At 39.4% G+C, this 20032-nt stretch overlaps 1 protein-coding gene across 4 annotated transcripts in view; it reads right to left on the bottom strand.

Annotated features, from left to right (window-relative positions):
* Nucleotides 1-20032, bottom strand: part of IFTAP (intraflagellar transport associated protein) — an 80417-nt gene that overhangs the window by 23227 nt on the left and 37158 nt on the right. For 2 of the 4 annotated variants that reach the window (XM_042790861.1, XM_042790863.1), the window contains one exon: nt 14735-15765. In XM_042790861.1, coding sequence (XP_042646795.1) covers nt 15601-15765 — 165 coding nt within the window. In that variant the 3' untranslated portion in view covers nt 14735-15600. Of the gene's footprint in view, nt 1-5229; nt 6677-14734; nt 15766-20032 lie in introns of those variants that run through there. The other 2 variants (XM_042790864.1, XM_042790865.1) reach the window with 2 other exon arrangements.

Below are 20032 nucleotides of genomic sequence, written 5' to 3'. Positions count from 1 at the left end.
TCCATGGTCCTGTCTGAATTACTCGTGTTTTATTCCATCCACACTTGCAGCAGTGAATGGGGAATCTCACCCTCTGCCTCTAAAAGACCTTACATTAAATCTGAAAGCCACCTAATAAATCCTTTCTATGTACTTCTTGAAAACAGGACTGTTAATTCAGCACCTGTATGTGAAGTTCACATGCTTTCTGTGTGTCGTTCCCACAGAAGATATATGATGTACTATGGATTTTGTTGTTTGTTACCATCAAACCTGGACTAAGTAAAATATTATCAGAGTAGGAGAGTAAAGGTACCTCAGCTGTGAACTAGTGATGAGTGTTAAATATCACGATCTCTGTAACTTCCCAGGCCTCAAGCAGTATTCTACAGCATCTGCCTTTACTATCTATTGCTACTGTATTTCTCTTCAGTATCTTTCCCTCGCTGAAATACTTCTAGCTGCTCAGTGGAAATAAATCTGCGCACCAAGGAGGCCTTGCTGGACATCCTGGGGACTCAATGCCTCAACTACAAAAACGACACTCATTTACAAAAGATTAGTAGAAGATGTAGAAGATCATCGTGCCTTTAATAGAAAGTTCCAAAATAGTAATTTTTTATCCTAAGCAATAATAGAGCAACTGATAAATGTTTGGGGGTTCAGCACTTGTTTGAGAGTAGGGAATTAGTATTTTACTTATGTATGAGGGGAGAAAACAAGCAAAAGGCAGCAGATTTTTTTTAAAGATGTGCAAGTGTTTTGAAATGGATCTTCTTAATGTCCTTCTTTCCACATAACAAATGTTTATCGTAGCTATTTCTCTGCACTTCACAGATGATAACTTCTACAAAAGGGATTTATCCTTTTCTCACTAGTAGTGTTTGAGTTTGTTTCTTGTCAGTTCAAGCTCAGGTTTAAAATAAAACATGAAAGATGCAGGTAAACCAAAACGCTTAGGCATACAGGGTGGTGCATTTCTTTGCCTTGTGACTGTAGGCAGCTGGGCCAAGGGCTCCTAATGGAATTAATCTGGACTGTTAATCTCCAGCAGTGTGGCTGGTAAAGCAACGAGTGTGGAAAATCACACAAAGTAGTACAATCCCCAATGCACTACTGACAGAGGTGTTGAGCAAGTGGGGACTTGGCAGAGGATGAAAAGGGATAAATGAAAGAAAAGCACTGGCTGAAAGGGTACGGGAGCTGTCATAGCATTTCCAAGGCAGGGAAGATGGCAAGCTGGGAGGAGCTTCACCAGCCACGCAGAGAGGCTGCTCCTGGGGTGGGCAACAGGATTGGAAGATTAGTAACCGTATCAGCCTGCCCTGGGGAGCCGGTGGCACGGGACGGGGACAGGTATTCTGTGTGCAGGCCCTGAGGTGATGTCTCTACAGTTCCAGCTGAATCACTCCGGGACGTGTTTCATGAAAATTCATTACCATTCATTTCTCTTGTTAAAAATGACTGACAGTAGAAATAATGATCAAAGCATATGGGTTATGTTACGCACCTAAAAAACAATTGCATGGCACTTATGTTTCCTCTCTCAATACATTTTTGAAGGCCTCGTTCTTGGTGGTTGGACGCAGAGAGGGGTAGGAACTACCGAGATACCAAACTCCCAATTAGCAGTTGTTGGCAAATTTCCATTCCAATTTTTGACACTGCCACTTAAGCTATGGCTCCTGTGAATCAATAAAGACGACATGAAATTGTAGGGCTCTTGATCTTCATCCTGGAAATGTACACCTAAAAAGGACTTTAGGCATTAAAAATAACCCACTTAATTTTCCCACTATTGCTGTATCAATAACCTCAACACATCTTCAGTGGTTTTAGCCAGCTTTTATTTACGGTAATCTTACCAGCAACATGATCTAAATACTTGTTTAATTCCTAATTATTTTTTTTTTGCTGGCTTGTGTGGGTATGCGTGGCTCACAAACATCAACCTATACCAACCAGTTTCAAAGTACTGATCTCCCCAGCATGAATCTAAGCAGTTGGTTGAGTGTGGCTTACTTGGAGTGCTTGCTCTCACGCTTTGGGATTTGGTTTTTTTTTTTTTCATTTTAGTTTACATTTGTGTCTGGTAGGATGAGGAAAAGGGAACAAAGACAGCAAGGCATTGTTTGTTAGCTGAAAACCCCTGCATTTTCCTCCTTGCACTGTAAGGCATCTTGAGCCCTGGCAGCTCTGCATTTCCCTTAGGCATCTCCCACGCAGAGAGTAAGGTACTGCTGTGGAGGGTAGTCTGGGGATACCTGCTGTGTGAATCGCTCCTGCCACTGAGACCTAGAGTTGAACCCAGGACTCTTAGAGCTAAGGATAGTTGGAATAACCCAAGCAGTGGCTGATAACATGTCTAGGCCTAAGAGGCTGAAAAACAAGAGGACAAAACCTCATTAATTTTGTGTTGGTGAAATGAAAATCAGCTGAGCTGTGACAGAAGCACAGAGAAGGGCTTGTCTGCTGACATGCAAACTTGACAAAGGCAGAGGGAAAACCACCAGGGAAAACCATGGCTTGGGAACCGAGCTGGTAGAGCTGCAACAGCACACCAAAAGCAGGGCAAATATGAACGACAACAGTCGCAGAGACCTGAAATACTCAGCAGTCAGCATTGCTCTTGTGAAAGAAGTCCTGTCCTACTCGGTCTGCCTCCGCGGGGCCTCCTGTCCGGGTGAACAGAGAAGAAAGCCCCGGTTGCATGAACCCTGGGTGCCCGGCTGCAGCCAGCCCTGGGGGGATTCGGCCTCACCTCGCCCGCTCTGAGGGGTTTGTGCTGAGAACCCCAAAACTCACCCCCACCTCTGCCCAAAACTTTTCCTGCAAAGTTAGTCTGCAGTGCCACCATTTCTTTGTAGACATTTAGGGAAGCTTATATTTAGGCTAAAGATCTTTTGGAAAGTGAGAGGTTTTGGCTAGCTTGTGTGAATAGTAAAGCTTTCTTTAGAGAGTGAGAAACCTTCACAGTTCCTGATTTTCCTGTGTGCTTGATGGGGAGAGGTGTTTATTATCTTAAGTGTTCCTCTAAGGCAGGTGTATTTGGTTTTATGGAATGAAACTAATTAGTCGTATCTTTTTCCAATACCAGCCACATTATTTCTGCAAAACTGAAACTGTATCACTACTTAGGATGCATGCAAATAATAGAACAGTGGTAAAAAAGTTTTAAAAAAAGCATTTTTCCTATACCTTGCTCTCCATTTTAATAGAAAATGTAATCAGTGCTACCATGTACAAGTATAACATTCCCTGGGTAAAGCAGCACTCTACTGCACCCACCTATTTATTGCTCAGTGAATGAATATTGGCTGGGTAAGTGTCGCACGACAGTTGTTCAGGAGTGGTGCAACATTGCCACCACGTGTTCTGCACAGAGAATTGGTTTTACAGTCTCAATACCTTACCTTCCTTTTCGTGTTAGAGAAATAAGAAAAAAAAATTAAGTGTAACTAAGTAAGTTCTCCCCAACAAAATCTTTTTTTTTTTTTTTTTATTGTGGACTTAGGTACAGGGAAACAGTGCCTGGAGCATTTCGGACCTCTATTGTGATGCTCAGCAAGCCCAGCACTGATCTTCTGGTCCCGTTTCCTCAAACTGAATCACGTCTTTGCTCTCACCTCTTTCATCTTTCTTGTCCAAGAAAAAAAAACTTTTTAGTTAGTGACCTTCCTTCTCTCCCTTTGTCAGCTCTCCCTTAAACCCTGACCATCATCCATTAGTCTCTTAAGAGAGTCAGCCAGCCAGCAGAACATTTCGGAGTCTCTTACTGGTCCGTTGTTCTCATAGGGCACAACTTGAGTTAGGAATTAATGATCCCAGGCCTAAGTGGAAAGTTCAAGAGCTGAAATAGATCAGGATTTTTTTTTTTTCTAAAAATACTGTATTTCTTTAATATTTTTATTGAAACTGTCAAGCACCATCTTTCCTACAGTGACCCAATGGAAATCACATTCCAGTTACAGTGGGAATGATCAGCCATGAATGATTGCCCTTATGCATCAGTGACATTTTCAATCATCTCTGACATACTATTCCATCCTTCAGAGGGGTTAGGTCTTGTCTAACAGTGATGCTGATCCCAGCACTAACAGAGTTCCCAAACCATCCATCTTTGCCTTTCAATAAGATGAGAGTGTATTTTTTTTTCCTCTTGAGGAAGAAGGCTAAACATTAAAAATAGAACCTTAATGCAATCAAAATATAGTAGTGTGAATGCATATTATATTTTTTCTATTTTTCACTTGGAAGAACTAAAAAATTACATAAATGTACGGCACCTGTGATGATAGGAAAGACAAGTTTAAATAATGAAAAAGGAAAAAGGGTTTTTTTTTGCATAATCTCTATTGATGTGAAGGTAGAGGGCTACACTGGACCATTCATGCAACAGATGCAAAAAGCAAATATGTGTTTGTACCAGCAGTGCAGAAAACAAATACATTTATTTTCTCAGATACATTTACTAACTGCACTCGGTCACTTCAGCCTGATTATCACAGTCAAGGTCACTGAAATTACAGTCCCCAGTTAGTCCAAAAGACTATCAGCAAATAGCTGGGACCAGGAAGGGGCAGGTACTGAGTTAGTCCTTTCACCATACCGGCTCTCTCAGTGGGCCACGAGCAGATCTGAAACCCATCCTGGAGAAAATCAATCTTTACCGAACGAAGCGGTGCAAACTGCACCTCTCTACCTAATGCCAGACAATGTCATGCAGCCATTCTGGTTACTGGCTTTGTCATTCTGGTCCATAGTAAAAATTTTTACTGGTACACAAGCCTACTGAGTGCCTCTGACAGCGCTCCTCACATACTGATGTTTTCCAGTCCAATTCTGTCGCGATTCGAAATGCTCGTTATTAAACCTAAGATTTCCAATTAAATTAAATCTCTAAATCATGCACAACACACTAGCTCAGAACACACCAGTCCTGTGGTACAACACTCACAGCCACCATTCTGCAGCTCTGAAATTCATTTCTAGCACAGATTTGCCTTCATAATGCTGCAAGAAAGCTTCCTCTCTCATCTCAAGTCTTTCCCTAACCATAGTTACTAGCTTCCTTTTATAAACAAATCCCTCACCGGTTGGTCCTGCTCTAAGAAATCAGTAAGACCTGAGGGCATGCAATGACAGTATGGTTCCTCACAAATTTTTATTTTTCATTGTTTACAGCCTTGGGATATTAGAAAAATGTGTGATAATATTTTATCTGAATTTAGACAACTATGAGTGAATTCATCAGAGACAGTGGACTCTTTATTATTCAGCACTTGGACATTTGATTCTACAACTCACCAGGAAAGACCCAGCACACCTCAGTATGAAAAGCACAGGTGCAGGCAAATACATTCCCAACAGACAAGATCCATCAGGGAAAGCAAAATGTCCCAGTTGTACTAGTTTAGGAAGACAAGAAAACGTACAGTAGCAACAGAGACAAATCAAGAAGAACCTTAATATTATTTTCTTCCAACAATATAATGTAAAATCATTAATGATACAAGAACACATATTATTAAAAAAAAAAAAAAAGTGTTGTTTCTTGTTGTATTTAGAACGTTTGAATTAAAAGTGTCATTTAAAAATCCTATTCTCAGCAAACACAACAAATGTAATTGTTTTCGGCTAAGAGCTTGGGGCAAAAATTGGTTAGAGAACGAGCTAATGCAGCAGCTACTGTAGATGCTACTACAAATTTGCTATCAATAGCTCATAGCTGCACAAGAGTTTGAGGATCGTCTGTCAGTACACGACAGTGACATCTGTCAGTACATGTTCACTTCCGCTGCTCGTTTCAGTCCAGGACAATAGAAAATAGAACTGAAGCCTGAATATTCCCAAAGTAGGGGCTGTCTTATGGTTTGGGAGCCTGGTTCAGACCCTGGTATGGGTACAGGCTCTGAAGTTTAGCTCAGATTTCTCCAAGTTTCTGACCAGAGGACACATTTCAGACTCTTCACTGAAATTGGCTTTTTGTTTACTCCATTTAGCCTCCCTTCTACATAAAAGGCCCTAATAGCTTTTATGTCACATGCTCTGCAATGAACGGATAATTGCGTCAACCCAGCAAGAGCATGACTCACTAAGTGAGCAATATCCATTTTCAACAGGGCAAAAATATCTGTGTAGGCCCACTTAATTGTTCCATGATACAATTTAGCACTGCTATAGCATGTATTAAATTAATTAAAAGGCTTTCCTTCTCGTCAAAGGTATAATCAAGGCAATTTGCTTCCAAACATAATCAAGAAACTATGCGAGGAAAGCTTAGCAATATGAGCTATTTTTTCATGTGGAAAGTTAATTGATTTTCTATCATTTTTCCCCTCTGGGATTCAAATGAAGCTTTACAAAAGTTGTTGTCCTTTTATGTGTAATTGGCCCCCTTGAACTTTTAATGGTTACCTGAAACTAGGCCAGAAAACTATTTCTCTTCTCCCCTTCTTCCGAGAGATTGTATCAATCATCATTAAAAATAAAATGACCTAGAGGTCACAGAAAACTCCAGAGTGCTTAAAACAATTAACATTTAAAACAGAGAAACTTTACTGTGAGGTAGCAATCAGTTTCCTCTCCTATTGAATACATTAGCAAACATATTTCTGAATGTTAATAAGATAAGGGTGGTTTGAAGAAACACACATTTTTGTTTTCTCAGTGCTTGGCACCAGAAGTGAAATTCCACCTGGAAAAGAAAGGTTAGGGAAGGTGAACTGAAAAGCAAAATTGAACACTCAGTTAAACCAACAAGTGGTAATCAGTCTAGCTGTTGGTATTCTCCCCTAGCCATTCCTTTGGGGAGGACAGGGTGAGGCAGGGTTACACGGAGGCATGTTTTGGAACAGAAAATAAATAAAAATTACATTCTCCTCCGGGGAGGCTCTTGTTAAGCTGCAGCTCCCTGGAAGTGTCCCAGAGAATTGTCAGCATTACACAAGAGCCCAACTACAAGGGAGGGCAGTGAGAGTCTGTGTGTTTGCTGTGTTGATTCTGAGAGTGCTACAGTGGGATGGAAGTATCAAGAGGAATTTATAGTGGCCAAAAGACAGACTATTTTGAACTGAGTTTTGTTCCAAATTATGTCAACCAGCAGCACCTCCCTGATTTGGGCAATACAAAAGTCTCATAAAAACACAGGCTTAACTCAATACACATCTATTCAAATTGACAAGTGAACAACCAAAGGGTTTCAACGGCCACTTCAGTGCTCAGTATGGAGAAGGTTCTCTTCTCCTGTTGAAAAATGTAGCAATACCATACCCTGCTCTCTCTATGTTACATTATATTATTTTGATTGCTGGATAGTGTGGTAGTTAAGACCAGTAAAGACAAGAATTAAAAACAGCAAAAGAAGCATGCCCTGCAAATATAAATTTGGCAGTGGTTTTGGATTCTGAAAAAAAGGTAACTTCACATATTCCAAAGTAAGATCAAGTGTGATGTCATTTACTTAGGCAAAGAGATCAAGATTCATGGCTGAGCCATGAAGTCATGAGCCACAGGTCTACATATAGACACAGGTTTTCTCAAAGCCCTAAAACGTGGTTCTGAGCCAACATTCCACTTCAAAATTCTAAATTAAGCTGCTTTTTTAAGAGCAGGAAAAAAAAAGGCATCTCTCCTATCTTACTGTGCAATTGTAATACAACTAGACTGTTCAGAAAAGCAGAATATTTGAATAATACATCATTTCTCATTTTTGCAAATGCTGTTAGTGATGCTTCATAAATGGGTTGCCAGCCTGTGTACAAATCAAGAGTTTGTAGAGATGCTCTGGAACTAAAACAGTCAGACTGAACCATCCTTTTTTCCATTATCAGAATACGAAATCCAAGACAATAACAATCTTAATGAGTAAAATCCTTCAGACTTGAACCATTCATTCTCACATCATTCTCGCAGTCTTAGAGGAAAAATATCACTCAAATCCAACTCCTGGCTGACACAGTACTTTGTTCCTATAGCATATTCTCCAATATTTTTTTTCAGATTTCTTTTAATTGACCTTAGCAAATCATCTCCACCAACTTCCCTTTGTGGTACTCGCAGAGTCTAGTATATCTGAATTTCAGCAAGTTGGTTTTCCTAAATTTAACATTACTTAATTCTATTTCATTCTTAACTTCAACACTTCTGTTCAGAGCACTCAGTTATGTTTTTTTCAGTATCTTTTATGAAGGATGACTTTGATCTGTTGGCTCTGGGACAGCGAGTGAAAATATCAAAAAAATATCCATTTCAAAAATGAAATTTTGGGAAGCATAGGATCACAAGCAGTACCACATAAACACTCATTTGAACATTTGTGATCAGAGCCTAATCCTGTCAACCAGTAAGTGCTCTCAGTTGCAAGCATCTTGCAAAGAACACCCCATAATGAATATTACTACCCTTGGAATAGCAGCCAAATGAATTTGGATAGCTTGTTTGCTAGCACATTCATACCCGTAGGTTTGGGGGTGGAGTGGGCAAGGGTATTATCCATCAAGATCTTTTGGCAACCAAGATTCTCATACAAATATTGCAAAAGAATCAAAAGCAAGACATCGAGTATCACATTGAGAGCACAGACAATATTTGGCTGCTCAGCCAACCTCTCTTCCCACCACCTCGATTCTTCCTGCTCTCAGCAGAAAGATATCCACCGGGCCATTATTTTTTGTGCAGTTTACTTTATTAATGTTCATGAATAGCAAATAAATCTGTAGAATTCAGGAAGTGTTTCACCACCTGAAACAAAAAGCCTTAAATGGATTGCAATGTTGTTGCGGAAAATGCTATTCAGCTAGTGCAAGCTGTCAGTATTTTTGAAGATCTGGATTTTGAAATCTCTTAGTTAACAGAATCCTTTGTGGGCAGAGGAGCTGAGTGTAAGCAGCTGACTTAAAGGCAATTTGGAATTAAATTTTCATTCAGTAAGCAGGCTGACCATTATTTGCGTTTTCCTGATTGTTTGTTTTTGAAAGTTTTGCAAATGCCAAGCTTGAGCATGAAATGTTAACGGTGCTTTGGTGCTTCCTGGCCCAGACACCAGCCTTCCATCTTTTTTACTTTAAAGTTTTATCCAGCAGGAAAGTAGCTCATCGGATTAATGCAGTGTCTTGTCAAATTTAGGCAAGCTAGTTGCAAATCTGACAAAACAAAAATAATGAAAAGAAGATGAAAGAATGCATTTTAACATTTCTCTCTCAAAGAACAAAAGTGCAATCTGCAGCAAACCTAAATGGCAGAATCTGCACACTTCCAAGTAATTGGCAGAATTTGTCCTCCAGCTAAGTTACTGAGACGAGCATAAGCAACATAATAAATGACACTTGACTCTCTCTGAGGATTATACATATGTTGCATATTACAAGGTTTTATACATACGGACAGAAAAACGGATGGATTCAAGAACACTTATTAAACTTAAGGCTTACTTACTACAAGTACACACCTGCACTGCAGAAACAGTGCCACCAGAGTCCTCAACCACAACAGCCACAAAAGAACAAACTCTGTTGTAACATATGAGAGAATGAGGCTAACGCCTTCATTTATGGTGTTAGCACTGCCACAAAATACACTGAAGAATGCCACACAATTTTTAATCTCATTTTAATGGCTCAGGAGATAACTGTGTTGTAAATCCACATGAATTACAAAATGATTACACTAATTTTTGAGTTGGGCATTCAAATGTTCTCAAGAATTGTATGCAGTCAACAGAATATTTTAGTACAGTTCACTCCCTAGAAAAAAATCATTTTCCATTTAATTTTACTATCTTTAGAGTCCTTTTACCCATTATCTTCCTATAGAGTGCAGTTATTCCAATTGTTATGTTCCACAGCTTCTTTTTATACGGGCAGGTCCCTGACTGCTTTGTTTTTTGTAGTCCAGATGGGTACTAAGAGGTTGCCTGAGGAATGTTTGGTTAGAGATTTTTAAAGCAGAGTATCTACTTCCGCAAAGTTTGGGAATATTGAGATCAAAGAGGGCTTTGAATATATATGCAGAGTTTCTACAACCTGAAATTCAGTGTGAAGTTAGGTTCAGGAATTTTGTTCAGATGTACCTTTGCTTATTATTTTGAAATGTTTATGCAGATATATGTACTGAACAATACACCACAGAGCACATAACATTATAGATCGTTAATCAGGGGAATTTTACTGTCTGTCCTTTTTGGGAGTGCTGTAAACGAGACAAGTATTTCTGCATTTTCCTAAGGCATTAAAATTGATTTCTATTTTAACTGTGGGGCACTGCAATTGCAAATAAAGTAGCCTGTTTATAAAAATGACAGTACCTTTTAACACTTGCTTTTCCTGCAAACTTGTCATAAGCAACTGCTAAAACCATCTCCAGACTAACTCCAGGGCACTTCACCGCTCACGCACCTGCAGTGTTGCCTTACAGTGCCTTGCCAGCAAAACACAAGGCGCCACCTCCAACAGCCAGCAATCACAAATTTACCAGACTCGAGGTGTTCCACAGCTTAATACCATTTCAGAGAAAACTGCCTGACTTGTTTTCCCAAGGGATGGGCAGACATTTAGCACCTGGGAGAGCTGCAGGTGCCCGAGAGGGGCCGAGGCAGCCGCCTTTCAGCAAGAGGACGCGCGTCCCGCTGCGGGAGGCCAGGCGCCCGGGCGGCACCTCGAGCCCACCTGCGCTAACTGACACCTCGCCACAAGAAAGGACACGGCGGTGGGGATGCCCCACGCTGCGGGGAGCTCGCCTCCCGAGGCCGGCCAGGGCCCAGCTCACCGGCTTCCTCACGTCACCGCGGGGCTTGAACGCGCCCCAGGAAGGGAGCGGGGCCTCGGGAATCTCTGCCCCGACCCTTGCCAGCCCTCCCTCCTCCTCTGCACGCCTTCAGGAGTACCACGGTCACGGTCACGGCGGCTCTCGAGCGAATCCCTGCTGAACAGAGGTGAACAGCCACACTCGGATAAATTACTCAGCAGGCTGGAGCGGGCACGGAGCCCCCGGCACCAGACTGCGCAACCCAGTTGTCCCGTAGCCTCTGCAGGGCTGTAGGAATTCGGACCCAGGTAGGACCAAGCTACCGTTTAGACTCCCAAGTAAAACTGAAGGTAAAGGACACCAGGATGAAAAATCAGCCTGCAGACACTTTGATACCAAGTGGCTGTTTAGCCACATCATGACGTATGTGAAGTTGCTGAATAACTAGGAATTTGGTCCTGGTTTTGTTTCTGCGTTTCGTGTTGCATCGCTAATGGAGAGAGTCCACCTTTAAAAGAAAGTTTATGCTTTTACAAAGAACGTCAGTTCTTAAAACAATACCAAGATAAAGCAAAGATCACTTCTAATTCTTGCCAAGATGCAGAGGGAAAAAAAATTACTTTAAAGGAGGTGAGAAACTTTACTAGTAATGTATGTAGTCAAGTTTCATGATCTGAGCAAGACTTGAAAATGTTTGTGATATTTTTGATAAAGCAAAAAGTAATGTTCTAAGCACACACCACTGCAGAAACTCCAACATGAGTTGTGTAAAAATAGTAACTGAACAGTTAAAGAGATGGGGTTTACATTTCATTTGCATTGGCTCTGCACTTAAATATTTTCCCATAATGATAATGGGTCATATACATAGCTATCTATTCGGCAAACTTAAATGAGGAATTGATCTGGTTCCTTATTCTTTCAGCTAAGACTGTAAATACCAGGGTCCTGTCTGCTCTGTATGAATACACATGGCCTCAGTGGAGTTCTGCCAGTTTACAGCAGCAGAAAATCAAGGCCAGAGGATCAAAAGGTCTCTTCCATAAGAGCAGGGATTTGTTTCCACACCATCTTCTTCAAAAGGTTCTGAATTATCTGGTGAGTGCTCTCTATACTAAAATTATTTTCTTTCAGTGGCACTATGTATATACAAGTGTATATAATGACACCTTTGGGCATTAATAGAAATATATTTAGAACCATAACAATGTCTGAGTCAGACGGATTTGTCTGCATCTCTTTTCATTTCTTCAATTTTTATCTTATTCTTTCACAGCCATTATCTCAGCAAACAATTACTTTTCCTTTTACACCCACTAGGAGTAACAACATTAATAATATCCAAGCCTGCCAGCCAAGGAAACAATCCTTCAGATTCCTGCCCCAGTGGAAGGGCTACTACACTTCCCATAAAACTCAGAGTTCCTCCCCATAACTCAGGATCCATTAAGACTGTGGAAAGAGTCAGTATCCTTCTGGTAACACCCAAGTAAGCAACAAGTTTCATATAGATAAGCTCACTGATATGGATGCATATCTCTATCGCACTTTAGACATCAATGAAGTCATGAATACAGAGGGAATAGAGAGATGCATCGCACAGCCTTCCCCTCCAATGGGTTCCCCCAACATCACAGATTTTGCAGTTCAAAATCCTTGTCAGTGTGGTAGGGAGAAAATCATACTCCCTACTGCAGCAGCCCCAAAGTCGACTCCAAGTAGCACTTGAAGTTCCCTGTACCATGCCTGAGTTTTGCCTTTAATTCTTTTGGAAAACAGGAAACATGTTTAGAAAAGACCATAAACACAAAAAGGACAATGTCCCTCACCAGCCCTCGCTGAAAATATTAAATATTAAATAATAAAGAGAATACAAGCTACAAGAGGAAAAGGTATATACTATTCAGACTCCAAACCACCTCACAAACACTGAAACAATTCCAGGTAACTAACTCCATGTACATGTATAAAATTTAACATGCACATAAAGTATGTTCTTAAAAATGACAACCTGGTAATGGAGAAGAGGAAAATATGCCTCCTCTGTGAAGGATAATCAAATGAAAGGTACAAGCCAAAAACAAGCACAGGGGCAGGCCAATAAAATGTCATGTTCAGAAAATGTAGCCTACGTTGCCTAATCTCCACTGTGATATTCATCTCTGTTAACAAAGAGCAGAAATCTAACCCATGAGTGGTGTAAATGTAAGTGAATTATCCCCATTTCTCTGCATAAGATGGATGTCACTAAAGAGTTCCAATTTTGTTGGATATTCTGCAGCAAAGCGTTTCTTTATATCAAACAGAACCATATAATGACTATACTGAAGGACACTTATGGAGCATAATAGGTACTCTGAACATTTGGTAAGAGAATCATCTGCCTAGGAGAGAAGGAACTGAATGGCTGGATGTATCCCGAATGTACAGGGAAAAATTGATAATGAAATTAATAGAAAATGCACTTAGAGATTCCAGAGCTGATTTAGCCTGAAGATCATTATGAACCCCTGGATAAGTTTTCTCATTGACTCTACTGGCAATAGTATTCCAGCAGAACGGATCTATAGTTTATGTCTCGTGCTTTTCTAAAAAAACACACCAAAAAAGTGCCAAAATCATCATTCCACAAACCCACAAAAGTTCACCTTTATTTATGGTTGATTCTCTGTCTGCAGAATAGCAAACTCTGTACAAAGAGGTCTCTTAGACTGAAGGTTCCTTACTTTATCTCTGCTATACATACATATGTTAATAAGGTCGTCTCCCTTATTTTTCTGTTGAAGCTTTTAAAGGCTGACCTTGCTATCTTTGTACAGCAGTTCTCAATTTCTTCCTCCCAGATTTGTTCATTGAGCTCTTCCAGAGCTTACTTCTTATCCCTCCCATTTATATACATTATCTGTGTCTTCCAGAAGAAGACGAATTAATAATTAGATCTGCTCAGGAGTTTTTAGCTGAATGTTTCACTGGAAAATTCCAGTTGGACGTGACACACTTAATTCAAAGTATCTTGTGTTCAACAAAATACTTCATTGAATTCAAATCAATTCACATTTAAAAAAAAAAAAAAAATGTTTCCCAAAAAACAGCAGAATCTGCTGTTCAGCAAACTGCATGAAAACTTGTTTTCACTACAGCACAAGCATCCTTCTGAGTGTAAATTTTAAAAATAAATTTCCCATTACATTCTACCAGCAAGGTCCTATACAGACCAGTTTTTCTATACAACATACTTGTAGTTTTATATCTTTAAACATCTTGTCCAAGACCACTTTCTTTTCTGTTTTTTGTTAATTGCACTCTCAAATTATATCCCCCTAATCAAGGTAAATACCAATCCTCAAAACAAATGCTATTCAGATTTCAGTGGTGTGTGATTATGGTCTACAAAATTACTGATCCAGAAAATTTCTTTTGGAGCATCGAAGCACCTTCCTTTGCCTTTATAAATTGCTGACAATGGATCTGCCAACAAGCCACAGGGATTTCATCCAGAGCCTTTAAACAACTTGCGGTTTGGTCTCTAGTCTGTGTGTTCAGGCACTCTTCCCATATTCATCATGTTAATCACGCACTTCAGAAATAATGGAGATAGGCCAAGGACAAAATGTTGGTCAATAAACTTCAGCTAATGCAGTTATACCAGAAAATGACCAATAATACGATTCAGTGCTGTGATGTTAAACCATGCCTCAAGAGAAAAGCCTCTACAGTGAGCTGAAAAAAAATGAATTCTAAACACCTCATAGCAAGAGTACACACTACCTTGTGTCAAAGATGCACACGCTTCTCTCCTACCCTTGACCTTTACTCAACTCCAGAGTTTGCTGTGTTTCAGTGATGCTGAGCGTAAGCCATAAGCTGGTACTTGGAATCGTCTAGTGTAAAAAAATGTAAAATTTGGCAGCCTTTCAAGCCAACTGGAAGATGAGATCACTATTTTTTCCTCTGTGTGGAAGGCTTTTTGTAGCAGTTCATGTTTTAATTGTTAGAAGTTGCACAACGTCAATTTTGATCGACTCAAAAAGTTTATTGGAAATATTTATTTCTCTGCAGAACTAAAGTAACTCAAAAGACAGAGGAAAAAACCCACAATACTCCCAGATTTATTCACTCATATAACTCTGCATGTTTAAGTCTTATAATGATGGGGGAAGAGTTTATAGACTGATTTGTCAGCTGCAGAAAGCTCTTATCTGCATTACTGAAAGAACCAGGTAAAAGGCAGTTTTAGGACTAGCTTTGCACTAGTCAGGAACTGAGTCAGTACCAAATATAAGCAAGGGCAGCCACAGTGTCATTCTGAATTCCACCACCTTGTTTTGGTCCTATGGAGCAATGACTCCAGCATACCTAGCCTGAGACAACAGAGGGTTCACCCTGCTCAAGGATTATTCTACAACAGGGAATTTATGGCTGTCATTCAAGACATCCTTCCAGCTGCCCTGTACAAGCCGGAAAACAACAAAGTAGCTGAGCACTGGGGCCTAAAAATATTAAAGGTCACTGATGCGTACAAAAATCCTGTTGGGTTTAGGGACAAATACAGATCTCCTTAGCCAACCCGAATGCCTAAGCAAATCAGTGTACAGACATATAAAAAGGATGGAAATACTTGCTCTCTGGCTAAAGGGCTACTATACAAGCAACGCTGGGCAAGCACCATCTTCCTATTCTGTGTTTTCATGCGAACTAAGAGGAGGTACAGAAAAGGCAGCCTCAGGCTCCAAGGCACCTTGGTAGAACAAACAAAAAAATCTTGAGGATGTCATTTACTGGCCACACAGATAAAACCACTAGATAAGGGTACAACAAAGAGCTAGATTTACCCACTAGAAACGTTATTTCAACAGCACTTCACAGTATGCCTTTGACTCAGTCTTCAGCTCGTGCTGATTTGACATCTGTCCCCGTTTTCTTCTCTTCAGTCAATTCTATAATGGCCTTCAGCTCAGCTTCAGAGAACTTAGGGGTCAGTGCCACATTGTCATAATCAAATTCTTCATCAAGTGAGAATAGTTGAACATCATCCCCTAGTAGCTGTAATGGGGAAAAACAGATACATAAATAATATTGTTGCAAGTGATGATAAGGGAGCTCAAAATATAAACATCTGATTAATATTTAATTAAACTATTTTTTATGACTGTAGCACTCTCAGATGATTAAGCTCTTTTTAAGTAAAAGAATAAATTAAAATATTCAATTTGACCCAATTTATGCCATTTAATGTGCCCCATTTGTACTGTACTGTATCTGAATTAATATCATTAGCTAATTTTGCTCAAGGCAAGGAATCTAAAATCCTCCCTTGCACACATCAATTACATTCCTGCCACTTGTAGTGTCAGGGCTGTGGGGATATGGACAAGTTATGTACAGCTATGTTAAATTTCAAAGACAGATTCCATATCCTTAAAATTTGGGCTAGTATCAAATAAAGCTCCAGTGTACATGCATCTGAAGCTAATGTAACGTGCTTCCCAGAACACAGTTTCAGCAAAGGAAATGACTGGAATGAGTAAAATGTCACATAATCAATTTTCAGACTCTAGTAATTTCTTTTCACCATCTCAGAGATATGCAATTGGCTGGTCTGGATTTCTTGCATGATGAACATATAGAGTCTCACTGCATTTGCCAACATTTGCTTTGTTGACATAGCATATAGCATTTCTGTATTGCTTCTCGTTGAAATATCTTAGAACAAATGCTCTGTCTATAAAATAAAATAATGAAAACAAATCACTATGGCAGGCTGCATTCTGATAAGAAACTGCAAGGGGCCCTGACACAAAAGGTTTATGGTAAGCAGTTACATAAAATTAATTCCAGAGCTACACAGGAGACTGCCCAATCTGTACAGGAATGCTCCCTATCCTTTGAGAAGTTAATATAAAATATCTAGAAATTTCAGCCATGACAAGTAGCATATCTCCTCAAGGGCTCTGTGATTCAACAATTTAAGTACTTCAGTTCCAAATCAGCAAAACATTTAAACGCATGCTTATTTTTTCAAACTTCTGCCGAATCTTCAGTGAAGCCAACGACTACTGATGTATTTTAAGTTAAGAATACACTTATTTGTTTTGCTGAAAGGGAGGAAGAACAGTCAGCATCAATGGTCACTGCTCACTTTAGAAGGCACATTATCCCACACGATTTCTGGTAACACTTTGTAAGATGCTGCACTGACACAGATAGTGCCATCTAGCAAGTCAGAGAAGTGGTAGCTGGATTCTTCTCTGGTGGCACCTGACAGACATGGCAGCGAGCATACATCCTTTACTAATGAACTGTAATATTGCCTGATTGATCAGGAAATAATTTTTCTGGGTTTGTATAATTTAATAATCATCCATATTGATTAATGTTCTAAGGACCTGGCTTACATTGGCTTCAGTAGATGCTGAAGCATATAAAACATCCCAGATGCAGACCTGTAGACCATGGGCATTTACAAGTGAGAAAAATAAGCTTTCTAGATATAATTGGTCTAGAAAATGGTATTCATTACACATGCAAAGACTATCTTCCTTATATCCATAGACTATCCCAGCTAAACCAACATTAACTTTTAGAAATAGCACATTCAGTAAATGTTTACATCAGACAAAGCCTGCACACAAGCCCCTTCCCATTAAGGCTAAGGTTATTAAGGTTTTTTCATCTTTTCCACAGACAAAGCCTCCTAAAATTCCATGCCAGTAAGGGTACCAGCAACTGGGTAACAACTGGTACCAGCAACGGGGTTCATTACTACCTGTCTTTTGCAGAAATCCAAAACACTCTTCTGAAATACAATGCAAGGTGCAAATATTTTTCAGTTAGTCTGGTTGTAACAATATTTGTTACCATATCTATAGATAACTAATCTGAGTTTAAGTTACAGTAAGCCTTCATTGGGATTTCACAAAAACAAATCTGTTCTTCTTCTGCCAGCATGGTTATGGAAAGTATACACCCATTCACTATGCCCTTGTGTTGACCTTCACGTCATTTCAGGTACATTTTATGCAGATGCAGAGAAATACTGGAAAAACTTTTATTTAAAAAACTCGTCCCCAAAATGCTAAGTGAAAATAGATGCCAAATTAGAACATATCCAACTTCACTTATAACAATTTTTGTTACCTACTCATTGCAGATTTTAAAAGTTTATTCACGCTGCATATTTATCAGCGTGCTTCATCTCTCAAAGGAGTACTCAAAGCACTAGGGACTCTTTTTTTGCTTCTTTTCCCAAGAAGCCATTCACTTCAACCTTCCACGCAGACAAGCAATCTAAAATTTTTATACTGCAAATTGCAATTTTGATCTATTTCAAAAGGAAGACATTTTGCAATAGAACCCCGAATCCTCTGAGCTGATCAAGTTATTATCTTATTATTTTTGCCTAAGGAGCTGAGAGAAATATGTGAATTTCAGGTGTCTAATTTAACATCTAATTGAAATCTTTTTGAGAGCTCTCTGGGAGTAGAATTTTGCTCTATTAGAAAACTGCCAGTTTGCTTAAGATTGCTCCTGTGGTTTACTCTCTGAAGAAAAAATCATTTTCATTTACAGTTCCTGCATGTCCAAATTAAAGGGGAAAATAATGTAACATATTAATAACTGAAATATTTTGCTAGAGGCTGTTTTACATGGTAATGTTGTAAATAAAATACCTTAATGTCGAGACTTTCAAAAGTCTATTAATAATTGGCAATTCAGTTCTTTTTATTAATCTGTGTGGAGTTACAGTTAACTGAACATCCTGTCTCTGTCCTTCTAAAACCTTTATTTCTGTGTAATTACGGCACTCTATGATTCACTAGTTCAAATTATGTGAAGGATGCACATCTACTCACCAATTATTTCATTGTATACTCAAGGGAAAACTTACTAGTTCAATACCAATAAGTAAAAAAAGGGGGGGAAATGCCTGTATGCTATTATCTCATATAAGCTTAATATGTACTGGGGTACTTGGGAGAAAAAAAGTTTGTCTTGAGCTGGGGGCACTGGATTGGGAGTCAATAAATCTTGACCAATTTTCCACTTCTGCTTCATCATTCTGGACAAGTCACTCAATCTCTGTCTTTACTGGCCTCTGAGAAGATGTAACTCTTCCATCTTCTTTCAGTTAGTCAATCCTGTCTTCAAGTTCTTCCTTGCTCTTGTTGCATTTATGCATAGCACTTAGCAGAAACAAACCTCAGTTAAGGCCTGTCAGTAAAACCTTAAACCAGAGGAACTCAATGGAAGCTGTATTTTAGGTGATAGATGCTGCCATTCCACAGATAAAGATAAAATGATAGGCATGGTAAACACTTTTTTGAATGCTCAAACTAAAGATAAATGAAGTAGAAGGGTAGAATTCATCTTTCCTAATCCCAACCATATAAAAATTAGGCTTCTACATTAAGGTAGTCAATTAGCCAAAAAAGAACCATCCTGAGAGTTAGTCTGTGCACGGAGATATATTACATTTTTTAGGACAAATGCCTACAGCAAGTGGGATGAATGAATCACTTTCTGGAGGTGCTTGTCTCCCCCTCTTGATGACAGAAGGACTACATTAGACTAAATTTAAAGCTGAAGTTAGGTGAGGTGAACCCCACTTTGAATGCATGCTTATAGTGAGTGGATGGAAAATATGCCTTCAACTGCGCTCAGATGTATGCAGGGAGGGGTGGGGGAAGTAACAAATAAAGACCCTAGGAAGCAGACATTAAAACACATTGTTAATTAAAAAAACTATGATGTCTTTTATGAATTAAAGTATTAAGTAGAAATAAAGGAGAGAATAAATATCTGGGTAGGGAAGGTAAATGTCCTATGATAATGTACTTCAACCACGGAGCGAATGCTGTTTCCATTTGCTTTGGCCTGTGGGAGGTCATGTATCTGCACTGTCGATACTGAAATCCAGGAATATATTTATGTCTAAAACCAGGGAAGAAAGATGAAACAACATTGGTAGACAACACAAATAATTTGCTGTGCCATTCGCTAAACATCTTCCCAACAGCTTTTGACAGAAAAACATTTCCAGGGCGATAAATTGTTCTTTAAGAATTAGCCAAGATATATACTGGGTCTTAACAGAGCTTCTTTTTCTAAACTTTCTCTAGCAATACATTCAGAGATACACACCTTCCCCTAAAGTTCTTCACAAATATCTCCATAGCATAGACATTTGACATCCTACATTGCACTACTAAGCTCGTTTATTTTTCATAGGGAATGGTTTTCCATTCTCTATGAAAACCAACTAGGCAGCCACATTCTGTTGCCCTTCCCTAACAGATTTGTTTTGATGGAC

Source organism: Tyto alba, unplaced genomic scaffold, assembly GCF_018691265.1.
Source record: "Tyto alba isolate M040663 unplaced genomic scaffold, T.alba_DEE_v4.0 Super-Scaffold_18, whole genome shotgun sequence".
Classification (NCBI taxonomy): domain Eukaryota; kingdom Metazoa; phylum Chordata; class Aves; order Strigiformes; family Tytonidae; genus Tyto; species Tyto alba.
Note: the sequence above shows the minus strand (reverse complement) of the source record. Positions and strands in the feature narration are given on the sequence as shown.